General features: G+C 44.7%; 1 protein-coding gene across 1 annotated transcript; it reads left to right on the forward strand.

Moving 5' to 3' along the window:
• The first annotated feature begins 1,940 nt into the window (after nucleotides 1-1,940).
• LOC118789343 (hsp70-Hsp90 organizing protein 2-like) lies at nucleotides 1,941-21,004 on the forward strand. The gene is given in 16 exon segments (XM_036545726.1): nucleotides 1,941-2,107; nucleotides 13,586-13,668; nucleotides 13,920-14,000; nucleotides 14,518-14,617; nucleotides 14,619-14,854; nucleotides 15,266-15,403; nucleotides 15,847-15,892; nucleotides 16,802-16,892; nucleotides 17,206-17,347; nucleotides 17,901-17,999; nucleotides 18,491-18,581; nucleotides 18,856-18,883; nucleotides 19,393-19,470; nucleotides 19,886-19,988; nucleotides 20,214-20,335; nucleotides 20,673-21,004. Coding segments are annotated over 16 exon segments (1,620 nt in total). The 5' UTR covers nucleotides 1,941-2,061; the 3' UTR covers nucleotides 20,809-21,004.
• Nucleotides 21,005-26,479: the final 5,475 nt, after the last annotated feature.

The raw sequence follows: 26,479 nt of genomic DNA on the forward strand, positions 1-26,479 counted from the left end.
TGTTTGTTAATATGGTGCTCATCATATTTTCTTGTTGTTTGAATGTTAAGGATCCTCTTTTCCAATGTACCACATTTGCAATAGACAAATTGCATACCATCAACTTCATCCTAAACAGGTTAATTGTTTAATTTTTAACTGTAATTGCCATTATGTGTAATTTCATTGTAGACACCCAGCCATTCGTTAACAAGCCACAGCAGTCTAAATAAGGGCATAGTTAATAGAGGTGTGTGGCTGGAGAGTTCACTTTTTTCTTCTGTAGTTAACTGTGTGCTGAGGCTAGTTGCTTTTGTTTGTTGGGTTGTAAAAAAAATTGGTTAACATCATAGTTGTTTTTTGAATATTTGCAGCCAGCTTCTCCACAGTGAAGCTAAATGTACTCCACTTTTTGTTGCACTGAATGAGTGTCTGATAAGTGATTAAATGTAAACGTAAATGCATGATGCAACATTTGGAATGCCTCACTGGCCATTCCATCCTGTGACATTTTGCCAGGTGATTTGGTCTCTCTTTCAGGTACATCTGTGTGCGTGCATGTGTGTGTGTGTGTGTGTGTGTGTGTGCGTATTTTTGCACTCTCTTAAGTATATCAGTAAGAACCATCACATTATGTTTAATGTCATATATGACTGTGTGAATGTGTAATTTATCAACTCAATATAATAGATCATTTATATATACATGATACAATTAAAAGCTGAACTTTTGCTTATTTTAATTGTCTTATGGAGTTATGCATCAGTCAGCCCCTTCAGGATGCAACAACAGAATCCCATTGGGAAATTTTAGTTTGCAAGCACAGCATATTAATGAGCACACCATCCTGTTGCACATAACTGAGTTTTCATTACATTACATTTTTGTCATTTAGCAGACAGTCTTATCAGGGTGACTTTGGTTACAATAGTATCCATTTATACAGCCGGATATTTACTAAGGCAGTTGCAGGTTAAGTACCTTGCCCATGGGTACAGCAACAGTGCCCCAGCAGGGAATCAAACCAGCAAACTTTTGGTTACAAGCACTGCTTCTTACCACTACGCCACACTAATGCCCATTTCATGTGATAAGGTATGTATGTGCTGCAGCAATAGAGGCTTGGGGTAAAAAACAAAACAAAATAAACCAAGTAATCCCATTATTCATTGTTATAGAATCTTACCCAAAGCTTACAATACTGGAATGATTCACAGCCCTACCGGAAAACACTCACGTCACTATCGAGATCTGCGCAAAGTTCTGTTTACAAGGAAGCATATATATTTTTTGATTCAACATTAAATTCAGAATCATAACAGACTAAAGAATTCCTTCCAACCTCGCATTGCTGTTGTCTGATTTCTAGTTTAGCGTAGCCAGCAGAGGTGATTCAGCTTTACTGAAAGCCACACAGCTGTGGCCTGTTTGTCATCTTTTAAACATTTCCACAGCATCACACATCACGAGAAGTTTACAGAAGGATGTGCCTTCAGGTCTCCTCCTTGGACAAGCTTACAGTATTTCTGACAAATAGTTCTTCTCAAATATTTCTGCTTTCATGGAAAACATTGGCCTAGAATCAACCCAGTGGCAGGTACATCATATTCACATTGCCTGGCATTGGTCTATGTCGAGCATGTCTGTGTTGTCGCTTTTGACCTGACACCCAAGTGTCTCATGACAAGACCAAAATTTTGTCCGTTTCGTACCATGCTTACTCTTGCGGAATTTCGTGCATCCGGAGCTCCCATGCGCGTTCACGAGAAGAGAGCGTGCCTTCCGTCTCTTAAAGTCGCCAGGGAGTGTGGGAGTTTTGATGACAGTATAAATCGGGATATCTTGTCACTCATTAACATGGCGTGGTTTGAGCACGCCGGGGTAGGGCCCCTTTAAGACAGCGATGGGGGTGGCGTTAAGGCCGACGTGCCGACAGTTTTTTGTACTGTCTCAGGAAGCGGAGAAACAACTGAGATTCTTTTCGCGTATCTGACGCGAGCGGCCGGGGAGTGTGTTATCTGTGTTAATGTACATATTTTAATGTAGTTGCATTTCAATCAATAATGCTGGATGGTCGCACTGATGAGGTTCACCAAAGATATATGCAGATTCTTGGGAATCGGAAGCGGTGAGTCCTGATCTCTCCCCACCAAACTTTTCTAAACTGTCAAAATTCTTTGTTGCTTGTCACGGCTGTTCTTACGGCCGTGTTCTACCGCGAGGAAACTGTAGACTTTCGTTGTAGATTAAAAGGCAGCCATACATACAGAGTGCATTTGATTGAGTATTATTAGCTATAATGCATTTAACGAGTATCATTTGTGAATCCCAAAAGAAAAAAAAATGCGCGGCACATGAGAGAAAGGTAGCCAATATTGAGTTAGCAAAGCCGCGAATGTAAGTCTACGGAGTTTGGTGTTTACACAGGGCGAGTTAATATTTGCTGTGGTGTACTTGGGGATTCATTGAATGGATTTCAGAAACACTGTTTAATGTAGCCTTCTTCAGCACATTCATAACAATAAGACAAAATTCCAATGTACAACACGGGCGCATCATAATTACGCAGTGAGTGTCCCAGTGTGACTGCTTGTGATCAAGAAAAGAAAGCAATCTCAAACAATACCGGTAAGAATATGAAACGGCTAAAAAAAACAGTAAGAGTAAACATTTACAGAATCGGACTGGTGTATCTATCACAAATCATGAAACTTTGCCTTTATTTTCTGTTTCAGTATTCTGTCGGAAGTGGTCCTTCAGGATCGAGAGGAACTCAGTACATTGCATGACATTCTGTCACTTAGTAGACAAGATAAGCACATTTAACTAGCTACCTCTAACCTAGCTTTGTGACCGATCTCATCCAACTTTTTATAACTTGCTGCGCGCGCGCGCGTGTGTGTTTGGAAATCCATAGGGAACCATCCAGGTTATCCGCTGTTTTTGTCTCAAACACGCTTACAATAAACAAAGTGTGTTTTGCGTGCACTCAGTTGCCTTTTTCATAATGGGGCGAACCCATCAGTAGCTCATTTGAATGCGACTATGATTTAGCCATTGATACTAAAAACCGTTGGCGAATACAAATTTGGTGGTTCTCTGATAAATTACAGACGTCTGGATTAAATTATTTTAACCATCTGCATTGATTTATTCAATTAGTTTTTTATCTCCTCTCTCTGTGCAAATATTATGACATTTTTGATTTAATAATCCGCTAAAGATATTGAAGGTTAGGTCCTCGCGGCTGGTGTTTTAGTCCTCGGGATCTTTCGTAATTTTAAACGCGGTCTTTTCAGTTCAATGTAGGTACTTTATCACAGAAAGAATACTTCACTCCTGTTTCTCGCTAGGCAGACGGTGTGCAGTGGTGCAATGTTAGGTGCTATATAAAATGCACTTCCTGGACTTCGCAGTTGGTTAGATGTTGCACAACATTGTGGGGAGTTGTGCTAAAAATACAGATTGGAAAGGATATCTCTGCTGATTTTCTGCACTCTCAGTGTAGCGTCCTTCAAACATAGCAAAAATTACAGCCTTGCTGGTTTCCCTTGCAATATTCTTTTTATAATATTCAATAATTTTTGAAGTAGCTGTGACATGTAAGAGATAAACAGAAGAAAACGCAAACAGGCATAAAGCTTTTACTGAAATGAACACAAAAAAATGCGTTGTGTTCGGTTTGAAGAGTTACCTCACGGTGATTGCTTAGGAGAAAGCCATACAGTCCTTAGCAGAGTTCAGTATTTCAATGCAAGCCAGGAGCATTCGCAAGTGTGTGTTCAGTAGTTTGATGGGGGCCCAGGAGCATTATCTGGTATGTGTTCAGTTGTTTGGTGGTGCATTGGAAGCACTAATGCGTATACGGTAGTTTGAATGTGGGCCGGGAGCATTCAGTAGTGTGTGTTGAGTAGTTTGTTGGTGGGATGGAAGCATTCACTTGCACGTGTTCACTAGTTTGTATACAGGCTGGGGACACTCACTAGTGTTCAGTAGTGTGACAGCAGGCCAGGACATCAGTGACTCAGCTCTGTGCTGTGTACTTTTCCATGTGTTGTCAGGGCAGGGCTAAGCAAGCGCCTGGTGGCCACTCTCAGAGGATAAGCCCAAGGACGAGGGCACTATCAGGAGAGCTGATAACATGGCTGGCCCTCAGCTCTGAGCCCAGCTGCTCCTCGGCTGGCCTGTTTGCTGGCCTCCAGCTTTCACCCCCCTCTCTCTCTCTCTGAGTCAGCCTGAAGCTTCTCTTTCATCCAGCTGTCTGCCTGCGGGATTCATGGGGCCATTTTGCTTGATTGCATTTTCATTGAGGTCGTCACCGGGGCTGATCCCCAGCAAACAGTGGCTCAGAGAGACTCCTGAGCTGTGTAACAATCTTCAGCTGTATGTGTGTGCGCGCGTGCGTGTGTGTGTGCATCTGTGTGTACTCTGTTTGTGTTGCGTGTGAACATGAGTGTAATGACAAGGTCCGTTTATGTTGGGAGCAGCTGCTCTGTGAAGGCAGAACACCTGCTTGCTTGATCTTGCATTCTGCTGCAGTGCTGGTTTTGCAGTGGCTTGAATGCTGTTATGTTCACACTCACTGGTGAATACACTTATGTTCTATTGTGCTGGAAGTCACTCTGGATAAGAGTGTCTGCGAAATGCATGTAAGGCGATGAGATATCACTGCTTGGCCGCAGTGCAGGCTGTAGACACAGGCTGCTCCGTTTTAGGGCAGATTGTACACAGGTCAGTAGGGCTGCCACAGACTGTGTGTTTTAGGGCAGATTCCTGCCAAAGACTGCTCTGTTTTAAGGCAGACTGCTGGCACAGACTGTGCTGTTTTAGAGCAAACTGCTGCCACAAACTGCTCTGTTTTAGGGTAGATTCTTGTCACAGACCGCTGTGTTCTAGGGCAGATTCCTGCCACAGACCGCTGTGTTTTAGGGCAGATTCCTGCCACAGACCGCTCTGTTTTAGGGCATTTTGCATCACAGCAGGGTAAATGCAGGAAATGCAGATTCCGCCTCCCGCCTGTGTAGTTTCCGACTCCTCTTTCACTTCCTCCTTTTCCCCAGAAGTGACTTCATCACATTCAGCAGCTGCGGCTGAGGTGATAACAAGGTGCCTTCTGGGAAATTATGACTCCCTCAGCATCTTTTTCATGTGCCTGGATATCTGGGTGCTTTGCAGACATTCTTGCTGTTGGAATGATTTTTTGCCTGGTGGAATTGTTTGCGTAAATTTCCCAATGGCCAACATAGTAGTGGCTGTGTGGTCATGAGTGTCCGCCCTGACACTGGATGGTTGTGGTTACAAATCCTCGTCCGCTGCCTCTCTCTGCCTGAGGCTGGATCGGGGTGACAGCCCTGTTGTGGACTCTTGTCCCGTCCAGGTGGAAACTCCAACGTGTCACCGAGGCTTAAAACATGGCCCCTGGCTGTATCTTCAGTTATGATATAACTACATACAGAGCAAGCTCTCACATTCCCGCCATTTGTATCTGTCAGGGTTGAATTCCACCTCCCTTTCTATCAGTATCCAGGATGGTTTGGAAGACTCCAGTGTTATTCATGCACTTAACACACTGTGGTTGCTGTCAGTGCTAAAACTGTTCTTGGATAAATAAAACTGGTCTTCCATGGCATACCAAGCAGCTGTAACACAATACTGTAGCACATCATGTTCAGACAGGTTCAGACAGAAAGGAATATCTTGTTTGGCTCGTGAACAATTCTGAATATGTTGCTTGCTCTTCTTGGAAACATGCAATAACTGAATAGCAGGGAAACGTTACCAGTTCCTCTTGTTTGATTCAATTCCATTGTTTCGATCAGCTGTGATAATGTGCCCTTTAGTAAAAGGGTTTTGTCGATAAGGCTCAGACATCTTCTGTATGGAATCGCATTGCTGCTCTTCACTTGTGGCAGGTGAAACAGGGCAGCCATGTTGTTGGGCTTCAGGGGTCATGTACATTGTGCAGATGTTTTCAGCAAACCCTCATGGAACAAACTTGTGGAGCAATTTCCTTCCCTGAGGTGTTTTGTGTTTAGGGTTTCACCAGCGCCATCAGGGACAGTTTAGAATTAAGCCTGAGTCTTGACTGTGGCATCTTCTCATGCTGAGAGGTGAAAATCTAAATCTTGAGGGCAGTGGAGTGCTGAATGAATGAATAAATGGTCACCTAGAAGTAGAGAACATTGAAGTCTGAAATATGCACCTTCTTAGATGAATTCAGGAAGTTCTAGGGGAAATTCAGTTAATGTAAAATTCATGGGCATTCACTGGATACTCGCAAACCTCATTTTCTGTGTTGAGTGAATATAGCTGCACAGGACACTCATGTCCGATGTGGATTTGCCAGTTGGGGTTTCAGATATTTGTGCCGAGCAGCACTCTCTGTTCCTGACCTCGCTGTCTGTGCCAGGGCTGCAGAGTGCCACTCCCACACACGCACGCTCTTACATGCGTTACAGATTACGTAACATTATTAAGATTGGAGATATAGCACTATTGCAGAAATATACATGTTAATAACTGATTCCCTGCATTATTACATGATTTTTAAACTGTGGATGTCTTGTGTTGGGGCCATATTCCCCCGTGCGTAAATGTTCTTCTGCATATTGTTAATATTAATGGTACAATGCAGCATTTGTGGGGATTTGCAGAATATATGCCTGCACATGGCATGGGTCTCCTGTACATTTTCAAATAATGGGTGGTAAGAATGACACAGCAGGGTTATAACTCTACATGACAAGACAAGGACAGGATATGGTTATAACCTCACGTGACTAGACAAAGAACAAGGACAGGATATGGTTATAACTGGATGAAAATAAACTAAGATAAAGGACAGAATACAACTATAACCATAAATTGCTGGACTAAGACTATAACAGACTGTGGATGCTGTGATTGGCTGCGCTGTGCAGCACTAAGAAAAAAGGGGAGTGACCAGCAGGTGGAGGGGGTCTGAGGTACAGGTGGCAAGGGCTAGAGAGAGAGGTCAGCAAGAGCTGCATGCCTTTAAGGCACGGGGGTGAGGGAGTGAGTCGGGATAAAGAGCAGTAAGACTTTAACGGTAAGAGGCTGCATTCCTTACGACTGAGTCCAGCCCTCTGGTTCCGTCCGAGGAACCCTTTCCTTTCTTCTGATTGGACGTCGTGCCGAGGCCCTGACTCTCTGCGGCCGTTGAAGATCCGGTGGCACTACTCACAAAGCGCAGGAGGATCACTGGTGTCATGGCAACGTCGATGTGCTTCCTCAATCTGGCCGAGTTCGTTGCGCCCCTGTTTCAACTTGCTGAATAAATCCCTCCCTTCCACACCCTCGCTGGTGTGCTGGTGAGCGTTTTTGGCACAGACTGGCTTCAGCCAGATTGGTGCGGTTCTTGAATGATGAAAGAGGTGAGTCACTGTCCTTCACTGTACAGTATTACATTATTGGCATTTTGGCAGATGCTCTAATCCAGAGCAAATTACATGGGTTGTAATTTTACCTATTAATACAGCTGGATATTTACTGAAGCAATTCTGGGTTAAGCACCTTACTCAAGGGTACAGCAGCAGTGCCCCGGTCGGGATGTGAACCAGCAACCATTCAGTTACAAGCCCTGCTCCTTACCACTATGCTACACTGCCACCGCATTTACCACGGCATTCTGCAATGCATAAAAAATGCTGGTGTAATCCACTGTCTGTATATCTTTTTATTTTTGTCGGTGTATGAAAGTTGCCAACCTTCCAACCAAGTAGGGCAGTGTCTGTTTTGCGGTCTGATCACATGGCAGCGTCTGCGCTGCCTTGGGCCTGTTTTATCATGATCGGGGTTTCACAAGGTTAACAGCAGTGTTGATCAGAGCGTCGTGCTGGTAGGACATTGGACACTCTGTTCTAGCTGCTATCCCTTTATGTAAATGGACTGACACTGCTGAATCTTGTCACTTTTAAATCTGTCTCAAGTAATGCAAATGATTGAAGGCTGCAGAATGCAAGACAAGCTGAATTACCAGTAAAAGTAGACTTAAGGTTAGCTTATAAGTGAAGATGCCCCAAAACTCATGACTATACTCAGACAGTGGGGTGGGGTTCAGTTTTGTATTGTACTACTTGGATAACGATCATAGCCAGGAAGACAGAGACTTGAAACTGTGCATTTTTAGCATAACCGTCCACATATTTCACTTTGGCGAATAGACTTCACACAGTGTTGTATTTGTCTTCTATGCTGTTATGATTGTTAATAACAACAAGAGAAACAATATTTTTGACTGCACTGACTTGACTTAAACTCTGTGCCAGACATTTATTAGGTGCAGCGGTGCTGACAGAGACACAGAGAATGGTGACCTCATTCTGTCTCCTGTATTCCTTCCATATGTGCACAACTGTGTTCTTTTGTATGCGTGGCTTTGTGACTTTGTTCAACAAGGGTGCAATAGCAGGGCCTAATTGGGATTTGAACCAGCAATCCTTACATTGTCATCCCTGTTTGTGACTGCTACTCCACACCACTGCCCCTATGTCCAAGTCCGGGATGGTTCATAGAGTTAGTAAATTTTTTTTTTGTGCCCTTGGTCAATATAGCAGTCCATCACCAGGCTGTTCATTGCATCCTACTAATACTACCACTAATAATATTGATAATAATAACGTTCCTTCTTGTAATGTGAAATGCCATGCAGAGAGGCTTTGGGCTGATTTGGAAGGTCTTTTGGGGTGATGCTATGGGGGCATGAGAACCCCCATGTGTGAGCCATCAGGGTAGACATTCTAAGTCTGCAACCAGGTTTGTCCTGTCCTGTTTGTCCTGTCCCGACAAGGTTACTCCTCTTAGACATGATCCCTGTCTGTACTGGTCCCCCAGTGGTGGAATGAACTTCCCATGGGGGTCAGGACAGTGGAATCACTGGCCATCTTCTGACACAGACTGAAGACCCACCTCTTCAGCCTGCATCTCAATCCCACCTCCTAACACGTGCTCACCTCTAGTACTTGCTGTTTGTTTTATGTGTCTTATTGTGATGTGTTTTGGATTCTGTGATCTAGTCATGTTGCACAAGTTAACTTAGGGTAGGGCTTGAATAGGGTTATGCTCACACTCACTGGTCTGGGAGTGTTGTTAGCCTGGTCTGACACTGTTGCTCATTTAACCTGAATGGATACACTTATGTTCTACTATGCTGGAGGTTGGTCTGGATAATGAATGCTAAATGAATACAGTGTAATGTAATGTAAAGTCTACTGACAGTAGCTGGCAGGCAATATTCAGATTAGGCAAGGGCATTGGTTATATTATACCCAGTTACCCGTACAAACACTGAACTGAACTGAATATGGGGAGTACAGAATATTGGCATGTCAGCTAAATAGGTTGCAAGCCCATTGCCCTGGTGTCACAGAACTATGGTAACTATTGAATAATTCTTGGAAAATCAGACACTGCGGGCAGGATCAAGCTTTGTTGCACGATATCATGGACAGAAGTACAGAGCTCTGCAGTTCTCTACCTCAAGTGTAGACAAGGTCGAATATATATAATCCTATAATTAAAAATACTGGGAGTAGAATAATTGCAACAGGATACATCTGTTGGGTACATCCTGGCAAAAGCAGAAAAACAACATACCTAATATCACAAAAATAGGCTAAACAATACCCCATCAATAAGCTAGACAATGTAGTGCACCTACAACACCTGCAGTGTCATCCTTAAAAACACATTTGATGAATATGTACATTATTTATGAGAGTCAGCAGAAATCACATTGGTCACATATGCCTGAAAACAACAGGAAGCTTGCCTTCGTCCACAGAAACAGATGTATCAGTTTCGATTTCCCTTGAAAAAATGCCTTTTATACTCCTTTATAGAATTGTTTATACCCAACCATCTGACTGTCACTGAACTGAAATCACAGGCTCTGTGTCCTTCCTGCCCTTGCCAGCAGACCTGAGGTCAGCTTGCCCACCTCAGTCCAAACCTCAACCATTTAGAGACAATTTTTGATTCTGATCTGGGATCAACTGCTAGGGTGCAGAAAGCCTCTATGCCAAATCACTGTGACATTTAATTGTTGCCTCATTTAGAAATAGGCGGTTGCCATTTGTGAACACAAAGATGGCATTCAAAACCCTTCCGAATCTTTGGATCTGTTTGCTAATCAAGCTAATCAATTATGGTGACAACACCATTGTATAAGATTTACAATAAACTGTGGTGGGTCAATCGAAGACAGACATGGGAAAACTCCAGCAGGCTGGTGCACCAGTGTAAGATGGAGCTGCTTTGACTCCTGCATGTTAAATTGGCTGTTCTAGGACACGGCTAGCGGGCTGCTGTGATTGACAGTAATGGTGTAGCATTACATTACCCAGCCAGGAGAGCGGAAGATAAGACCACGATAAAAGCAAACATGCAGCCTGTTTAAGATAAGACCGCGCTTAAAGCAAGCATAAGGCCTGAGGTGAGACCACGCTTAAAGCAAGCATACAGCCTGAGGAGAGACCACGCTTAAAGCAAGCATAAGGCCTGAGGTGAGACCACGCTTAAAGCAAGCATAAGGCCTGAGGTGAGACCACGCTTAAAGCAAGGATGCTGTCTGTCTGAGAGAAGACCACACTTAAAGCAAACTAGTAGTAGTCTGTGTGAAATAAGTCCATGTTTAAGGCACGCTTGCAACCTGTCTGAGATGAGACCACGCTTAAAGCAAGCATGTAGCCTGTTTAAGACCATGCTTGAGGCAAACATGCACACTGTATAAGACCACACTTAAAGCAGGCTTGCAGCCATGTCTGAGAGAAGACCATGCTTAAAGCAGGCATGCTGCTTGTCTTTCATCTGCTGCCTCTGCCTTTGCCTCAGGGATTCTTCCTGTTAATAAGGCTCATGGGACCTGCATTCTTCCCTCTTAAGTTCAAGGTGACAACATTGCAATGGTAGTAATCTGTTTTGCCCCAAGGCGTCCTTGCCCTCTACTCACTGTGTTGGAACTAGAATGCACCATTCTGGTGTTGCTGATGCTCCTGTTTTGCTTCCACCAGGTTGCTATGCAGACACACTTTACTCTTCCATTTGTAGTGATTATAGGGTGGGTGGACCTATAACATGATGTCAATAACTCACATATTTGAACCAATCAAGGTCATTTGCTAATGGGAGCAAAGGGCAGCCTTAGTCATTGTGTGGTTCATGAAACTCAACTCTCCCATCACTGACTGAAATTTCCTCTGTATGGAAAGTCCAGTTCACCCTGTTTACATTGTTAAGAGGACTCACAATGTGACAGACAGCTTGGCCTATGTGATCACTGTGCAAGTTCAGTAACTAAAAGCAAAAGATTCAGGGGTGGCAGTGTAGCATAGTAGTAAGGAGCAGAACCTGAAACTGAAAAGTGCCCACCAGGGCACTGTGGCTGTACACTTGGGCAAGGCACTTAATCCACAATTGCCTCAGGAAACATCCAGTTGTTTAAACAGAAAACATGTAAAAAATTGTAACATATGTAAATTGCTCTGGATAAGAGTGTCTGCTAAATGCCAATGATGTAATGTGAAGGATGGTTTCAGAAAGACTCGGGGGCATGCTGGTGACTGTTTTTGGTTTGCATTTAAAGGAAAGTCAGAACAGCAGAAAAAGAGTACGTGACTCCAACTGTGGAATATCCCGTCAGGCAACATCCTAGGAAGAGAGCAAATGTACGTTTTTTTGTATGTTTGTGTGAGATTCATCCAGCTGATGGTTCAGGCTGACAACTGGACCAGTGCCATAGTGGGAGTGGCCTGGGAAAAGAGAGCTCTCTGTGTCTGTGGCCGTACTGTTCACAGCTGGTCTTCCGTGAAGATGTAGGAAACGTTTCTGAATGAATTCAGGCTGTGCTTTGCTCTGCTCCGTTTTCAGGGCAGGGCACAGTGCATTTTTGAGGACTGGAGAATTTAGTCCACACACTTGAGAACTATTTCCAAATGAAAGCGTTCTACATAAGGTAATAAGCACTTGCAGAGCAGATGGCCTTTGCAGTGCAGATAAAGTAAGTACTCACGGTGTCCAACCAGACATTACCATGGGTTTTGTATTCTTCAGAGAAGAGCTCCTCGTCCTCATGATTTGGGGCAAACACTGTAAACCACCGTCGGCATCTCTTCCTGTTCTGTGTGCCTCATTGCTGTCTCATGGGTCTGTGTTCGAGCACATTGTGTGTGTGGTCTGCGTTCAGTTTCAGTTTTACTGAGAAGCATCTCTTGGTAGCTGGTACCTCTCCAGGCTTCTTTGCGTCCTCTAAGATGAGCTCAGCTGCTTCACTGCATTGTATTACATTGCATTATATTACATTCTTTGAGCAGATGCCCATGTCCAGAGCGACTTTCAGCACAAAAGAACAGAAGTGTATCCGTTCAAGTCGAATGAGCATGTAGGCTCCCTGGGCTTTGTTTTTAGCGTGTGAGTGGAAAAAGGTCTTCATCATTAGACAGGAGATGCATTTTAGAGGACTTTCTCAATCACATTGCGGAGACACTTAAATTACAGTAAAAACAATTGTGCTTGTGTTTCTAAAGCATGCCTGATGCGTGTTAATGTTGATAACATAACATATCTTAAGTAACAATCAGACTCTGTTTTGGCATTGGAGTCCTTTTGTAGTTTTCTAGCTGTTGTTTGGGCATTGTAGTTCTTTTATCTCTTACTGTTGAACAGCGTTGACTGTAGTCTCTAGTGAATAAACTCACAAAAACACAGCCGTGGTGTTTCATCCCCATCTGATGTCATCACAGGAAGTCTGTGGGTGTATCCCAATACTTTAGAGATGAGTCCTTGTGTCTCTTCCTCCATTACATGATGATGGCTATGGAGGAGACTAGGAAGAGATGCAAGGAGAAAAGGAGGTACCTAATGCAGTGCAGGAAATGGAACGTCCTTATTTAATTGAAGTTTGTCAATTTCATACGGGCAGATGAATGTCAGAAAAATGTTCGATCCATAAAATTGAAATGTTTCATAAAAAGTCAATTGAATGGTATCGGTCTGACATTATTGCTCATTTAGCTTGATTGGATGTACTTATGTTCTGTGGTGCTGGAAGTCACTCTGGATAAGAGCATTTGCTAAATGAATGTAATGTAATGTATAGTCTTTAAAGTGCATTTAGATTATTACATCACCTCTTTGTGAACTATTCAGAGTGAAAAGTCCATAAGATGCACACAAGTATTGTTAAAATGTAATGCTTTTGTGTTGTGAATTGACAGTGTACTCTGGTTGTTTATGTGTTACATTTTTTTGCATTTCTTTAATAGCTGTAATGAATGCATGTAATGCGACACATGTGCGGGAGTTTACATCATCCTTGAAGCACTCTTTCACATGAGGATGCATTAATACATCCTGGGCCAGAGGAAACAATTGAAGAAATGCCCCGTTTCCTTCATACGTCTTCTATGGAACTGGAGCTGTCCTTAAAGTGATGATCAATTCCCAATATCTGGTCAGGGAGGATGCGAGGACATCAGAATAAGGGAAAGGTCACACAGTTTAGCACTATCGGGATGCATTTTATGGTTGGCTGCTGCCCTTGTTTGCTTTGTGACGTCATCAGTGTGTGACGAACGTCTCCTTTTTCCAGAAGGCCCCGATGAGCAGCAGGGGGAGATGGTGTGTGGGGGTGGGGTTTCTGCCCGGAAGACCCAGGAGGCTGAGCTCTCACAGGTATGGGGTATGGGGGGATGTAGAGTTTTGGCTGTTTTACCCTTTAGTAGTGGCATCTCGTGCATTTTGACTGAAGTGGTCCTCAGTCACTGTGGGTAATTATGGTTAGGGTCAGGAAAGGTGTGGGAAGTGTTTCTTTTTTTTATTTGCCCCTGCCAGGGGCAGGTTAATGAGAGTGGGGCAGCAGTGGGGCACTCTGTGTCTGTATGCTGGGGGGGGTAAGCTTGTAGCGTTGTCTCTGTCTTTGGCAGGATGTCCTGAGTGGGGAAGAGGGGCTCAGTGAGGAGGAGAGGGCGAGGCGAAGGGCGGAGCGGCGTCGAGCCAAGAGGAAGGTGAACACAGTCTCCGCCCCCACACCTCTGTGGCCAATAGCAGCCTCATTCACTACGGCAGTCTGCTGGGCTTGTAGCCCGATTTAAATCCTAAGTGGTGCACTGCTGTAGTAGAGTGCTATTGAAGTGAGTTACATAATCTGAATTACCTGGGTAAGACTCCAGCTGTGTAAATAGACGTTAAGTAAGATATGCAAGTTGACCGACATAACGGCCTCTGACAATTTATAGTGTCGTGCAGTGGAAACATAGCATTGCCTCTCTGGACTTGTGAGAAACCCCCAGTCATACTTGGTTTAAAAACCCAGACCATTTTTCTGTGGTAAAAAATATATTGAAGGATTCTAAACCTCTAAGAAGAGTGCATTACGTTCATTAATGGATTCATTCATACCATTCATTAATGGTAAATTACAATCATTAATGTCTTATCCAGAGCGACTTTCAGCACAAAAGAACATAAGTGTGGAGGTACAGCACGTCTCATCTGCTTTGGCTTCTGACATTTTCATTACAGCGCCAGCGGGAGAGGAAGAAGATGGAGAAAGAGGGGAAGGATGAGGGAGTGGAGGAGGTAAAGAGGCAGCATTCAGAGAGAGAGACAGAGAGAGAGAGAGAGCCTCTATCCCAGGTTCGAAGGTCCTGCGGCACTGAGCGTTGCTTCTCGGGTTCTGCAGGGCGGTGAGGAAGAGGAGGGCGGTGCAGAGCTGGAGTGTGAGGAGAGCGAGGAAGAGGATGAGGAAGAGGAGGAAGAGGAAGAAGTCATCCCTCGCTGCAAGGACAGGCTCGCCCCCCCGCTCGCTGTCTCAGGGAACAAAACCAACCGGCAGCTCCCGCCCAGCTCCTGTGAAGAGGTCTCTCATGCCTGTGTCCTATATATCGAGTACAAGAGCTCCCTATCCGTAATATACACCTTAGCCAGGTGCATGCTAATATGGACATCCCTGATTACATTTTCAGTATGATAAGCAGCGTATTAATGCAAAAGGTAAAGGAATGGTATGCATATTTAAGTAGTTATGCTGTAACCCAACATTTCATGTGCATATTTATTTAATAGGGGGTTGGGAACCAGAGGCAATGACCGATGTGAATATTCAATTTTGCTATTCGCAAATAGGCCAGTGGTGAGGGCCTTGTACATGGAATGTTGTTGCTAGATAAAGTAACAGAGTGAAACTCAGGTGTGAGAGTTGTGCTTTGGAGCTGTTTTAGTGAACTGGCCACACCCCTCCCCCACTCTGCAACCCCGCCCCCTAAACTAGGAGCCGGAGTGGGACGTCAGCAGTGCCTTTGTCGCCAATGCCGCCAGTCACATCCGACCAAAGGGCAGGACCAAAGCGGGCCCGGGGTCCAAGGAGAACAAGGAGAACGAGGGCAGGTCCAGGGAGGTGGCCGTCCCGGTAAGCCTCCAGCTCAGCATGCTTCCTGAGGGGCGTGTACCGGCTGCGTGCTGTCATCTCGGCTCCACCCCCTGCAGGCCTTTCAGCCCCGCCTTGTCCAGGGAAACCTGACACCATGGTTACCACCACTGGCTCATTCGTTAAAGAATGGGAAGTCCCCCCAGGGTGGGTGAAGTAAGTTGTGAAGTACGACTATTCCGGAATGTTGTTTGTCAGACGGCCGGTGAAATTGCAGCGAGCTGCCTCGCTGGAGACTCTACCTGTCTACCTGCCTTTTTGTCTGCACCGCACTCGCACGCGCCTCAGGTGAGGCCTTGTGCTGAATGGCTAATTAAGAACAAAGCCCCGGGGGGCTTCGGTGGGGAGGCCTGTCTGGGTGCCCTGCGGGGTCGCCCGGAAAGATCCTTCTCTTGTTGACACTGTCTGTGTGGGTGTTGTTTCAGGTGAGCGACGGGGACGACGTGACAAAGAGGAGCGCCTCCCTCACAGGTGAGTCCCGGGCGAAGCCGAGGGCGCTTCAACTCGATGCTGCTAAGCTCGCGTGGAGTGACCCGCTGACGGCTCGGTCAACAGGTTCATTGACAGAACAGGCCTGAACAGGCGTTCGCATCGGACGGTCGCGTGAAGAAGCCGCAGGGGTGAAAGCTGACCTTAGCGGCGGCGGGGAGGCGTCCGTACACAAGCGTGCTAAATGTGACCCCAGTAACTCCTCTCCCACAGTGCCATCGAAAGTGAAAAGCACTCAAGACTTTCCCCTCCACTGCTTCGGACAGTAATTACCTCATTTGAACAAGCTCAGGTTGAGCAATAGCACATATGGTGCAGCTCACGGGTTTGAAACGCTCTGTTCTTTCAAATTTTTCCCAGGCTTGGATTCTGGGAAAAAGAACTATACAAAAGCGAACGCCCCCTCCCCCCCTCCGTCGTTTTGGAGAGTCACACCACAGACAATATCTTATGAGGAAATCTGCTCTCCTAGCATCTTACAGAATCACCCCCACAGTTCTCTGTTTGACCAGACCTTTGTGACTGTAAATTATAGAGGCCTGTGAGTTTTTAGTGCTTATTCATTGTACATATGCTGTTCAAACAGGGCACCTGAAAAATCAATGCATGAAGTGGGAGAGTAACTATCCATCACAAAATGAGTTATTTATTAAGGTGAATATGCCAGTGTATGTATGAACAATGGGTTGCTCAAAAGCAGGTGACAACAGAAATCAAAGCAGACATTTGCTTGAATGCCTGACTCAGCAAAGCAACAAGTTCCAACCCTGATGTCTGCCTCAGGCAGGGATCAGCAGTTGATCTCCTCCTGGCTCATTTTAATAATTGTCTTTATGTGTATTGATTTCCTGTTTCTTAATGTTGGTATTTTCACATTTTTTCTCTCTCCAGAGAAAGGGATCAGACTGGTCGAGCAAGGGCAGTATTCTCAGGCCATCAACATGTTTACAAAAGCTATTCGCTACAACCCCAACGATTACAGGTACCGCTTCACCGCCACCGGCGCTGGTTGAACTTTAACCCCCTCTCCTGGGAATTTACTCTCTGCCAGTCACATATACATTTGCCTTGACTGACAGTCCTGCTCCCCTCCCTAATGTTAGCTAGGCGATATAGAGCGCTATCAGTAAACTTGTACAAGTTTTCAGTTTTCCAGTGATAGCCTATGGAGGGATCATGACATCATACTTGCTTGGGGACATTGCATGATTAGGGCTGAGCCAATGGCTGCCAGCCAGTCCAGTTGCGGCGCACGCCATTGGTCTCTCACCGACTCATTTGTGACACTGTGGCAGGTTCTTTGGGAATCGCTCCTACTGTCACGAACGTCTGGAGCAGTACGACTCTGCCCTCTCCGACGCCGAGCGGTCCATCCAGCTGGCTCCCGATTGGCCCAAGGGCTACTTTCGCAAGGGGAGGGCGCTGATGGGAATGAAGGTGGGAGCTGGAGTCTGTCTTTCAGCCAATGGGAGAGGGAGGCTCTGTGAAACCCAAGATGGGCAGAGCTAGTGTATGCTGTTGATCACTGATTGACCTTGAGACTTTCCTCTCTGCAACAAGACACTGACTGATATCAGTGAGTCACTGATAACACAGGGAGTCCCCACCCAGTTTTGGGTTTGTAAAGCCTTGTTCTGCCATCACTACCCATTGTGTGTTGCATATGTCTGTGTTAATAAGAATGACTCAGGAGTGTGTGTATGTCAACATATGAGTGCCTGCATTTTCTGATGCCATCTAGTGGCCATCAGACTAACTGTGTTTCACCCTAATACAGTGTGTGGGTTTGTACTGTATGTGTGACCCCTGTGTTATGTATGGCTATACCTCACCTTTCTCTCTGACCCCTGTGTTTTTGTGTTTGTCTGTAGCTAACTGTTCTGTGTAATGACTGCTGTTGAGTATGTCCCTGTCTGACCTTGGTGCTTGACGCCTGTGTTACTGTGATTGACAGTAGCTGACCTTTGACCCCTGTGTGTTCGTGACTCAGAGGTACCCAGAGGCAGAGAGGGCCATGGAGCAGGTGCTGCGGTTGGATAAGGACTGCCAGGAGGCGCAACAGGACCTAACAAGATGCCAACAGCTCATGGTAACTGGGCTGTGCCATATCTGATTGGTTGATACTGATAAACCGATTTTTCCCATTGGATAAAATACACAAACTCCTATTGTTTCATCATCAGCTTTGTTTTGCTTCTTTTGTTGCATCATTGTTTCTCACTTTCTCAGCTAATTATAATGTACACTGGGAAATGATGCAAGGCTGAGACATCTGCTCTCCAGTATCTCTTGCAAGTGATGGTTCCAGAAAATGTGCTTTCTCAATGTTATTTTAATTGTCCAATAATACACCTGGTTGATCACCTAATAGCCATTACCAGATAAAGTGTTTCTGCCAGAATGTGTAGACTATCCTGACTTGTTTCTGTTTACCCTGTTTTGGACATTTTGTAACAATAAATCATATTTAAAATATATCCTGTCTACTACATCAGGACTGCCTTGGTCTAGTTTTGGGTTTGAAATCAATGTTTTTCACTCTATTATCTGATGGTTTTCTGATGTCTGTCTGTTGGGCAGGAGCTGAGGTTTGATGAGCTGCAAAGCGTGCAGCTACTGGAGAGGTTTACCACAGCACACGCTGTGCTGAGCTCCCCAGAGGCCGTCAGAGGTACCGACAGCTGGAGGGAGTGCTTCATGAATGAATGTGGGGACTTGCACTGCCATACATGACCAGAAGAGGGCAGCAGAAGAGCTGAGAGACAAAATGAGCTCTAAAAACTATGATACAGGATCTTTAGACTAAGTTGTGGTTTTGTTAGTATTTGGTTGTTCAGCGAAAGGTCATTGTGAGTCATGATCTGTTGCTGTCAGTGCTTACACAGCTCTTTGTCACAAACGTCAGACTCTCTGTTGATAATGACACTATCCTCATTCTCTTCTAGCGGGAGATGCTATACCGGACCAGTCTGGGTGAGTGAACACTTTTATTTATTTATTTTTTTTAATAAATGCGACAAGACTGGATCACGTTAGTGTTAATTCTGTCACTGAAAAAAATTCTCAGTTGTGTCTTGCAGTCTGACAGTCCTGTTTAGTATGGCATCTCTTGTGATCTAGTGACACATGGTATGGTAGTATGTATGGTGGTATGTGTACTTGGCTTCTGTTAGCTTCTAGGCTGTCTAGTTTCAGGTTAGCACTGGTTAACTTGTGCTAGTGCTTGAATAGTGTTGTGTTCACACTCACTGGTCTGGAAGGTGCTGTTTGGCTGGTCTGTCACTGTTGCTCATTCAACTTGGATGGATACACTTCTGTTTTCTTTTGCCGGGAGCTGCTCTGGATAAGAGTGTCTGCTAAATAAATGTAATATAGTGTAATGTAATCTCTTGCTGTGCGCTTGTAAAGAACGCCAACCTCATGTTCACTTAAAAGGCTAGTCTGTTCTGCACTGACGGTTGTTGTTTTTGTCCCACCTCCAGGGCCCCGTGCCCGTCTCTGTGGGTGGGGAATGTCACTACGGATGTCACAGAGAAAATGCTGAGAGACTGCTTCAAAGCGTAGGTGTCGTGTGCGTTTCTGTGTCCGTGTGTTTTTCCTCTGGTGAAACAAATATTTACTACCCACTATGCTCTGTAACTTTGGGGCAACTGATTGTCCCCTCAGCCATGATGCCTGTCTTTACTAGTCCTCTAGTGGTGGAATGAACTTCTCAGGGGGGTCAGGACAGCAGAATCATTGGCCATCTTCTGATGCCATCTTGGATGGTTAGGGTTCTGTTCTCTTTAGCTGAAAGTCACTGTGGATACGAGTGTCTGCTAAATGAATGTAATTTAAGGTAATGTAATGTAATACAATGAGACGTTGTGCCTGAATGGGTCTTTGACCTGTGCCCTTGCTGCATTGTGGTTACCCGAAGTGTGAGTAAATCCTCTCGGCTTTGCGCCTGCTGCCCCCTGTCTGTTCCTCCCGCAGGTGCGGGGAGATTGACAGCATCCGCGTCCTGCACGAGCGCTTCTGTGCCTTCGTCAACTTCAGGAACGCCAAAATGGCTGCCCGTGCCCTGGAGACGCTGCAGGTCAGTGCTCGAGTCACATTTCTGTTTTGTGTCAATTGTGTTTTTTTTTTTTTCCAACCCGATTGCAACAGGAATTCAAAACGAACATTCAGATAAGATCTAATCAGGCTGCTACAAAATGCAACCCAAACATGTCACGACAAAAACAAAGAATGAAACATTAGGAGTATTATGGTAATTGTATGTCATGTGCAGGTGAGTGCCCTGTGTGTTTCTTATGTCCAGGGGGTGGAGATTGAAAACACCAGGCTGGTAATTCGCTACCCAGACCGTCACTCACAGAGAGTCCCGCCCTCCCCACTGAGGACCACCCCTTCTGTCCCCCCACAACAGGCTGCTGCCGCTGGGTAATTACACATCACCCTCCCATCCTGCCACTCACACACACACACTCACACACACCCATACACACATACACACACACACACACCATCACCATGTATTTGACTGTGTCAGCCAATGAGGATGATGATGCATGTGTTGACCATGGCGTTGACAGTAGTTATAATTGAAGATGGTGACAGTGGCATTGACTGGGTTGGTGACAGTGACATTGACCCAGGTTTGTGAGTGTGACATTGATGGGGTAGTGAGATGACCATGGCATTGACAGGAATGGTGACTGTGGAAAGGACCAGGGTAGAAACTGAGGGAGGTAACTGTGATGTCATCTGTGTGTCCCAGGCCCAGACGGCGAGGCCCCGTCAACGGTGACGAGTGCTACTTCTGGAGGACCACCGGCTGCCACTTTGGGGACAAATGCCGCTACAAACACATTCCGGAGCAGCGAGGCCGAGACCAGAAGCCCTTGCACCCCTGAGAAGTCTGTGCCCCGCCGCTTGAGGAGGACCTGAGACAGGGGGGTGGGTGGGAAGCCTAAGAAACAAGGGGAAAGGGGGCGGGGGACTAGTTGCTGAGTCCTAAAGACTGCTGGCCACCTGCATGTTGGGGGGGGTGACTGCATTCTAGGTACTGCAGCAGTGTAAACCTCTACCTGTTCCCACCAACTGCAAGGCCTCTGTCACCTTGTCAACCACAGTCTTGGATTAGCTGGAAAAAAGTGAATCCATGGTTACGGGCTGCAGTTAGCTTCTCATGTTGTCATTCATCTGGTGTGTCTGTGTCCAGCACTAGGGCTAGTACTACCCCCTGAACCCCTTTTTAAACTCAGCGCTGACACCAAGCAAAAGTACAATAGCAGATTGCCTTGATGTCCTTCCTTCAGTTGTCTACATACCGTAGTCTTAAAGGATAGGCCTCTGTGAGCTGTTTAAATTAAGAACAAGTATACAGTGAAATAAGACTGGCACAGTGCATGGCAATAGTATTGATACGTACACCACCGTTTATGCTCATGGTTTACCGTTTCAAAGTGTTTTTATTAATAACTTTGTGTTTGTTTTTGTTCAGTTGAGAGACAAAGGAAAGCACTCCAGGGAGACTGAGCACTGGCCCTGACCAAAAACTTTCTTTTAGTTTCATCCTGGCATTAAATGCAAATTAGCACATCAGTATCCGAAAGATATTCTCTTGATATTAGTCTTATTTATCCCATACATTTAAACCTCTAGCTCTGAAAAGCTCTTTATTTGCCATCACTATTTTTTTGCTTGTTGGTGCTGTTATTTCTCTCTGGTTTTAAACTCTCTTATCTGAGATTTTAATTGTTCATTAAACACCCGCTCCCCCAGCCCATACATTTCTGGTTACGATAGCTTGTAAGTTCACACTGTGCTTGGGTGTGGACCATTGAAGCTGGCATTTTACAGTATCTGATTCAATATTTGAATTAATTACAAAGTTTAGCATTGTCGATTGTCATTTCTGTCCTAACCAGCTTGGTAGAGGGGACAATACAGTGTTTTTACCCCATGTGATATTCGCAGTGGGACTTGGAGCTGTCTTTTGGTCGCTGCCTCTGTGGAAGCTAGACCTTATGTTGTGGTACCCCTTCCTACCACTAGATGTCAGGCTTTTATGTAGTATGGCACAAAGGGCAGAAAGCTTTTGCACTGAGATTTGCCTGAGAACACCCTTAGAACTTTATAATTATTGTAATTTTTGACATTTGTATTGCAGTCCATGGCATGTGTGGTCTGATACCAAAATCAATAGATTCTGTATCAGCTCACTTAATAAATAACACTTTTATTATGAAAACCAAACCGTTACAACTTTATATTTACACAACTTGTGTTTTCTTCCATAACAGGGCATCCAGCAACCTTACCCACTCAGTGCTCTGGTTTGGTTGGAACTGAAACAATCTGTTCATGTGGTTCTTTTCACTTATCCATCTTGGCTGTAGCTCTTGGGGCCTTAGGACAGGTTTGCGCCATTCAGATTGAACACTGATGGTTTCAGCAGCTCTCCTTTAAACCAAAGGTTCTGTCTTTTAAAGGGATTTGCGCTTGGTCTCCGCTGTTGATGTGGAAAACGGTAGTCTTTATAATTCCTTTCCCACCCAGTCTGCACCGTGGCCAGTTCTTCTAAGAGGACCTACTTATTCCCTATGCACTCTGGGATGAGTCAGCAAAGTTTAGCAGTCTAGCGTGTGAGAAAATCACAGTGCTCGATGGTACGATTCTTCTTACTCTGTTTTTTTTTCCCTTTTTATGCAAGCCTGTTTGGAGCTGGCAGTTTCACAGTATGCTGGCCTCACTGCGACGACCTCAGCAATCACGCAGGAGCTGTGAAGCGAGGCAGATGCGATCCTCCGATATACTCTCACACAGCCAATGGCTATTTTCTGCACTGCAAGTTCCACAGTGGGCCACAGTGAAGTGGGTGCTGATTGGAGGATGGGCACTGCTCTCTGAACCCATGCTTCGTGTGTGCAGCATTGTTTTTATGTCGCGTCCTTCTACAGTTCACCTGCGTGCACCTTCAGCCAGGCCAGCTTCCTGTATACCTGCACACATCTTCAACTAAACATAATTAACGGCAGTATCCTGTACATTCCTCTGAGCAGCAGTGGATGCCAGCTTGAGTACTGTAGCGTTACTGCTGTGTTAGGGAGAAAAGGGGCGTGAAGCCATGTTTGATCCCGCTGAAATGAGAGCATGGAGTCAGCCTGTGAGACAACCTGAAAATGTGCCAGCATCACTCTGAATTACTCGAGACGTTGCACAAAGTTCTCCTCGATGACAGGGATTGCAGCAGCTCCTGTTTGGTCACCACTTGATTTTGTGTTTGCTGAACAAGGAGAGGAGAAATCATTCACAGCTGTTGGTGACGACTCCTCATTGGCAGGAAAAAATCTAGTGTCAGTAGTAGAAGAAAGAATGCTAAATGGAAGCTGTAGAGTTCGCCCAACCAAAAGCTGTTTTTTAAGAGGTGCTAAAATTCCTTTGCTCATTCATCAACACTCCTCTCTGGAGCCACAAGCTAACCGAAAAACTGTACCTTATTTATTTATTTAGTTTCTCTTCATCGAGTGGCTATGAAAAGACCCTCACAGGTTGTTCTCATTTTGGCTGTTTTCTCCTCACGCTGGAGTTAATTATAAACACTAATAGACCTTAATTACTGATCTTTATGAAGAACCGGCCCATTTTAATTTCAGGTTGTCGGGAGGTTTGCGTGTTAGAGTAGGGAACTGAACAATAATTGAGCCAGCAATCGTGGAAAGTGGATGTGAACACTGCCTGCTCCTAAAGGGAGATGACTGGAGCAAATTCCCTGTTGCTCTTCAGCAGCTGTGCTTTTTTTTAAAATAAAATTCCCCTTTTCTCTCGATGTGAGGAAGCCACTTAGTCCGTTGGCCTGTTGAATGCCATGGCAACCTGGATGGGCACAGAACTCAGAACAGCTGCCTTAGTATTGTACCCAATGGGCATGACTGTTATTGCCATGTCTGTGACTACAGCATTGTGGGGAAGAGAATAAAAAAACCTGGGGATGTAGAAGTGTTCTGAGGGAGCAGGTTGAACAGTGAGGATGGGGAGGCTCTGAGGCGCAATGCTGACATCCATTTTCTGGTGACATCCGAGAGTGAACTGCTCTTAACCGCTCTTAATTTCTTTTATACTTATTAACAAAGTCAATACAGGGTACCATAAATATATGCATAGTGTTCATAACACAAGAAACTACTGTTGGAGGAAAAGGAATAGATTTTTATTTTAGGGAAAAATTGTTGTCTTGAGTTGGTAACACATCCGAGTGGTCTTCATCTTAGCCCCTTCTACATTTGGGGAGGGGCCATCAAAGTGCCTGTCCCCTTCCCCTCCCACTCAGGAACTACCATAGATGTGGGGGAAAAAATTCCGGATGTGAAAGTCAGAAAATCGCTGATTCCTTTTTTTTCTATTCCAAGAGCTGTACTCTGCTGGACACACTGTGAGACAGCAATGGAAATGCAAAAAAGTGCCTGACATTCAGTCACATTTCACTGCTGTTTTTTTTTTTTTTTTTTAGTAACACCAGTTATATTTTGTGGTTTTGCAGTGATTTAATTTGTAGCTCTATAATCCCCACCCTTTCTTGAATTGCTGTTTCAAACACCGTGTTTTTTTTTTTTTTTTTTTTTTTTCCCCTCCAAAAGGTTTTTTGTTAAGTTGACTATTAAGAGAAAATGTTTACCAAAGAAATCATGCGAATGTTTTCTTCAGTATCTTTTAACCTGTCTTTTGTTTTATTTTGTGGTCTTGTGCGGAGTTGCTGCCCAAGAGCACAGTGGAAAGTACATTAAACTCATTTTAATCTCCTCTCCTTGTCTGCTTCTGTTCTTTCATTTATCTCCCTGCCACTGCGGCATTGTTCAATGTGGGTGGTATTCTCAGGGCTAGAAAGCAGTTTAAAAGGGAAGAATACAGATCTCATCAACAACGTGCTTATGCACCTCTGTAAAACAATCACTGCTTTTCAAATAAGCTGTCTTTTATAGGGCACTTAAAGCCCCTCAGGATTAACAAAGCAAATGATGTAAGGTCTCAGTGTGTTGTGGTAGCTGAAGGTGGCCAGATGAGTCTGTACCAACCACTAGGGGGCGTAGTTTCCACTGAACTGTCAGTGCTCTGAGTTGTCTTCCTTTTTTCTTTAAAAAATCAGAAGTTTAGTTTCCTCAGAGTCGAAGTTGCTCACAATCTGTCAGTAGCACGACAGGAGTTTGGAACATGTTCTTCCAAGGCTTTGGCAGAATTCAGTGCAGCAAACCTGCAATGGAGAAATATGTCATGCTGCGGTATTGGCTCCTTTCTGTCGTGCTTCTTTACCACAACGTTATAATCACAAGTACGCGAATAACAACTCCTCGGAGGCTGAAGCTTTTTGAGTAAACAAGAGTTTTGCATTATTAACAGCTGGCATTATGGGTTCATAATATCAGGTTCCATAATGTGTGGCCTCTGGGTATTGTTTGGAAATTTGTGCTGATCCCATAGCTGTGCCGGCCTGGAGGGGGAGTGGGTCTCCGGTGAGGTCCCAGAGCTCTGGCGGTTCCCAATTTCAAACTGGAATCTACTCATGACACACTGATATGAGGAGCAGGTGTGTGGAGGTCAAATGCAAATGTTTTGAATTTGTCGATGTCTGAAGTAAATGCATATGCATTATATTTTATTTTCACTGTGATATTTTATGGAAGTGCAGTATTTGCATCTGCACACATTGAACAATGTGTATTTTAATTGTTTTTGCAATTGGAGCATTTTACACATGTATGAATGGTTATTCATATTTATGATGAGGTCATTTGGGGTCGGTGAGATGGTATGGAATGGGGGGGATGACTGCTTCAGTAATGACAGAATGCTGCTCAGGAAGTCTAAATATGGAAGCATAGTGCTTAAATGGCCACATGTATTTGCATTTGACCCATGTCTGGCTGCCAGTTTGAAAATATTTTCTTCTTCACAGGAAAAGTACATCAAATACTTAAATACATATTTTCACTTGATTCATGTGTGCGGGGCAGGCTATTTTATCCAACACTTTTAACAGGAAGAATATTAAATTTAATTCAGATGCGTCTTGGAGTCCGGCAGAGAAATCTCTCAGAAGCCTGTCAAGTAAACAACAGAACTCAACCGTAACTGGCCTACAAGGATAGCGGTAAATGCAACCACATGACATTTCATTGTGAAGTTTTCAAGGATTTCTAACACTCAGTGAACATTAAGAAGCAACCTGTTAACAAGGGAGTGATGTCATCCTCACTACGGGGGGGGGTTTACAGAAACCCACCCATGCACCCCTGCTCAGTGTCCTACAGTGGTGACGTCATGCTCATCAGGAAGAGAGATACCACCTCCTATGGCCTGTGTGTTAAGACCACTTCACATGTGGTTATTTTTTTTCTAAATGTCATTACCTTGCAAAATGAGCAATTAAAAACCCCACACATATTGTTTTTTCTCTCAATATGTACAAAGAAAAAATCACAGCCAGTCTTCACAAAGCCTCCACAAGTGGGTCTTCAGAAGAGGGTAAATAACTGGCTCCTCCTCGCTCTCCATTCATGGGAGAAAGCCGAAACAGCGAAAAAGAAA

The sequence above is a fragment of the Megalops cyprinoides genome, chromosome 1 (assembly GCF_013368585.1).
Source record: "Megalops cyprinoides isolate fMegCyp1 chromosome 1, fMegCyp1.pri, whole genome shotgun sequence".
Taxonomy (NCBI): Eukaryota; Metazoa; Chordata; class Actinopteri; order Elopiformes; family Megalopidae; genus Megalops; species Megalops cyprinoides.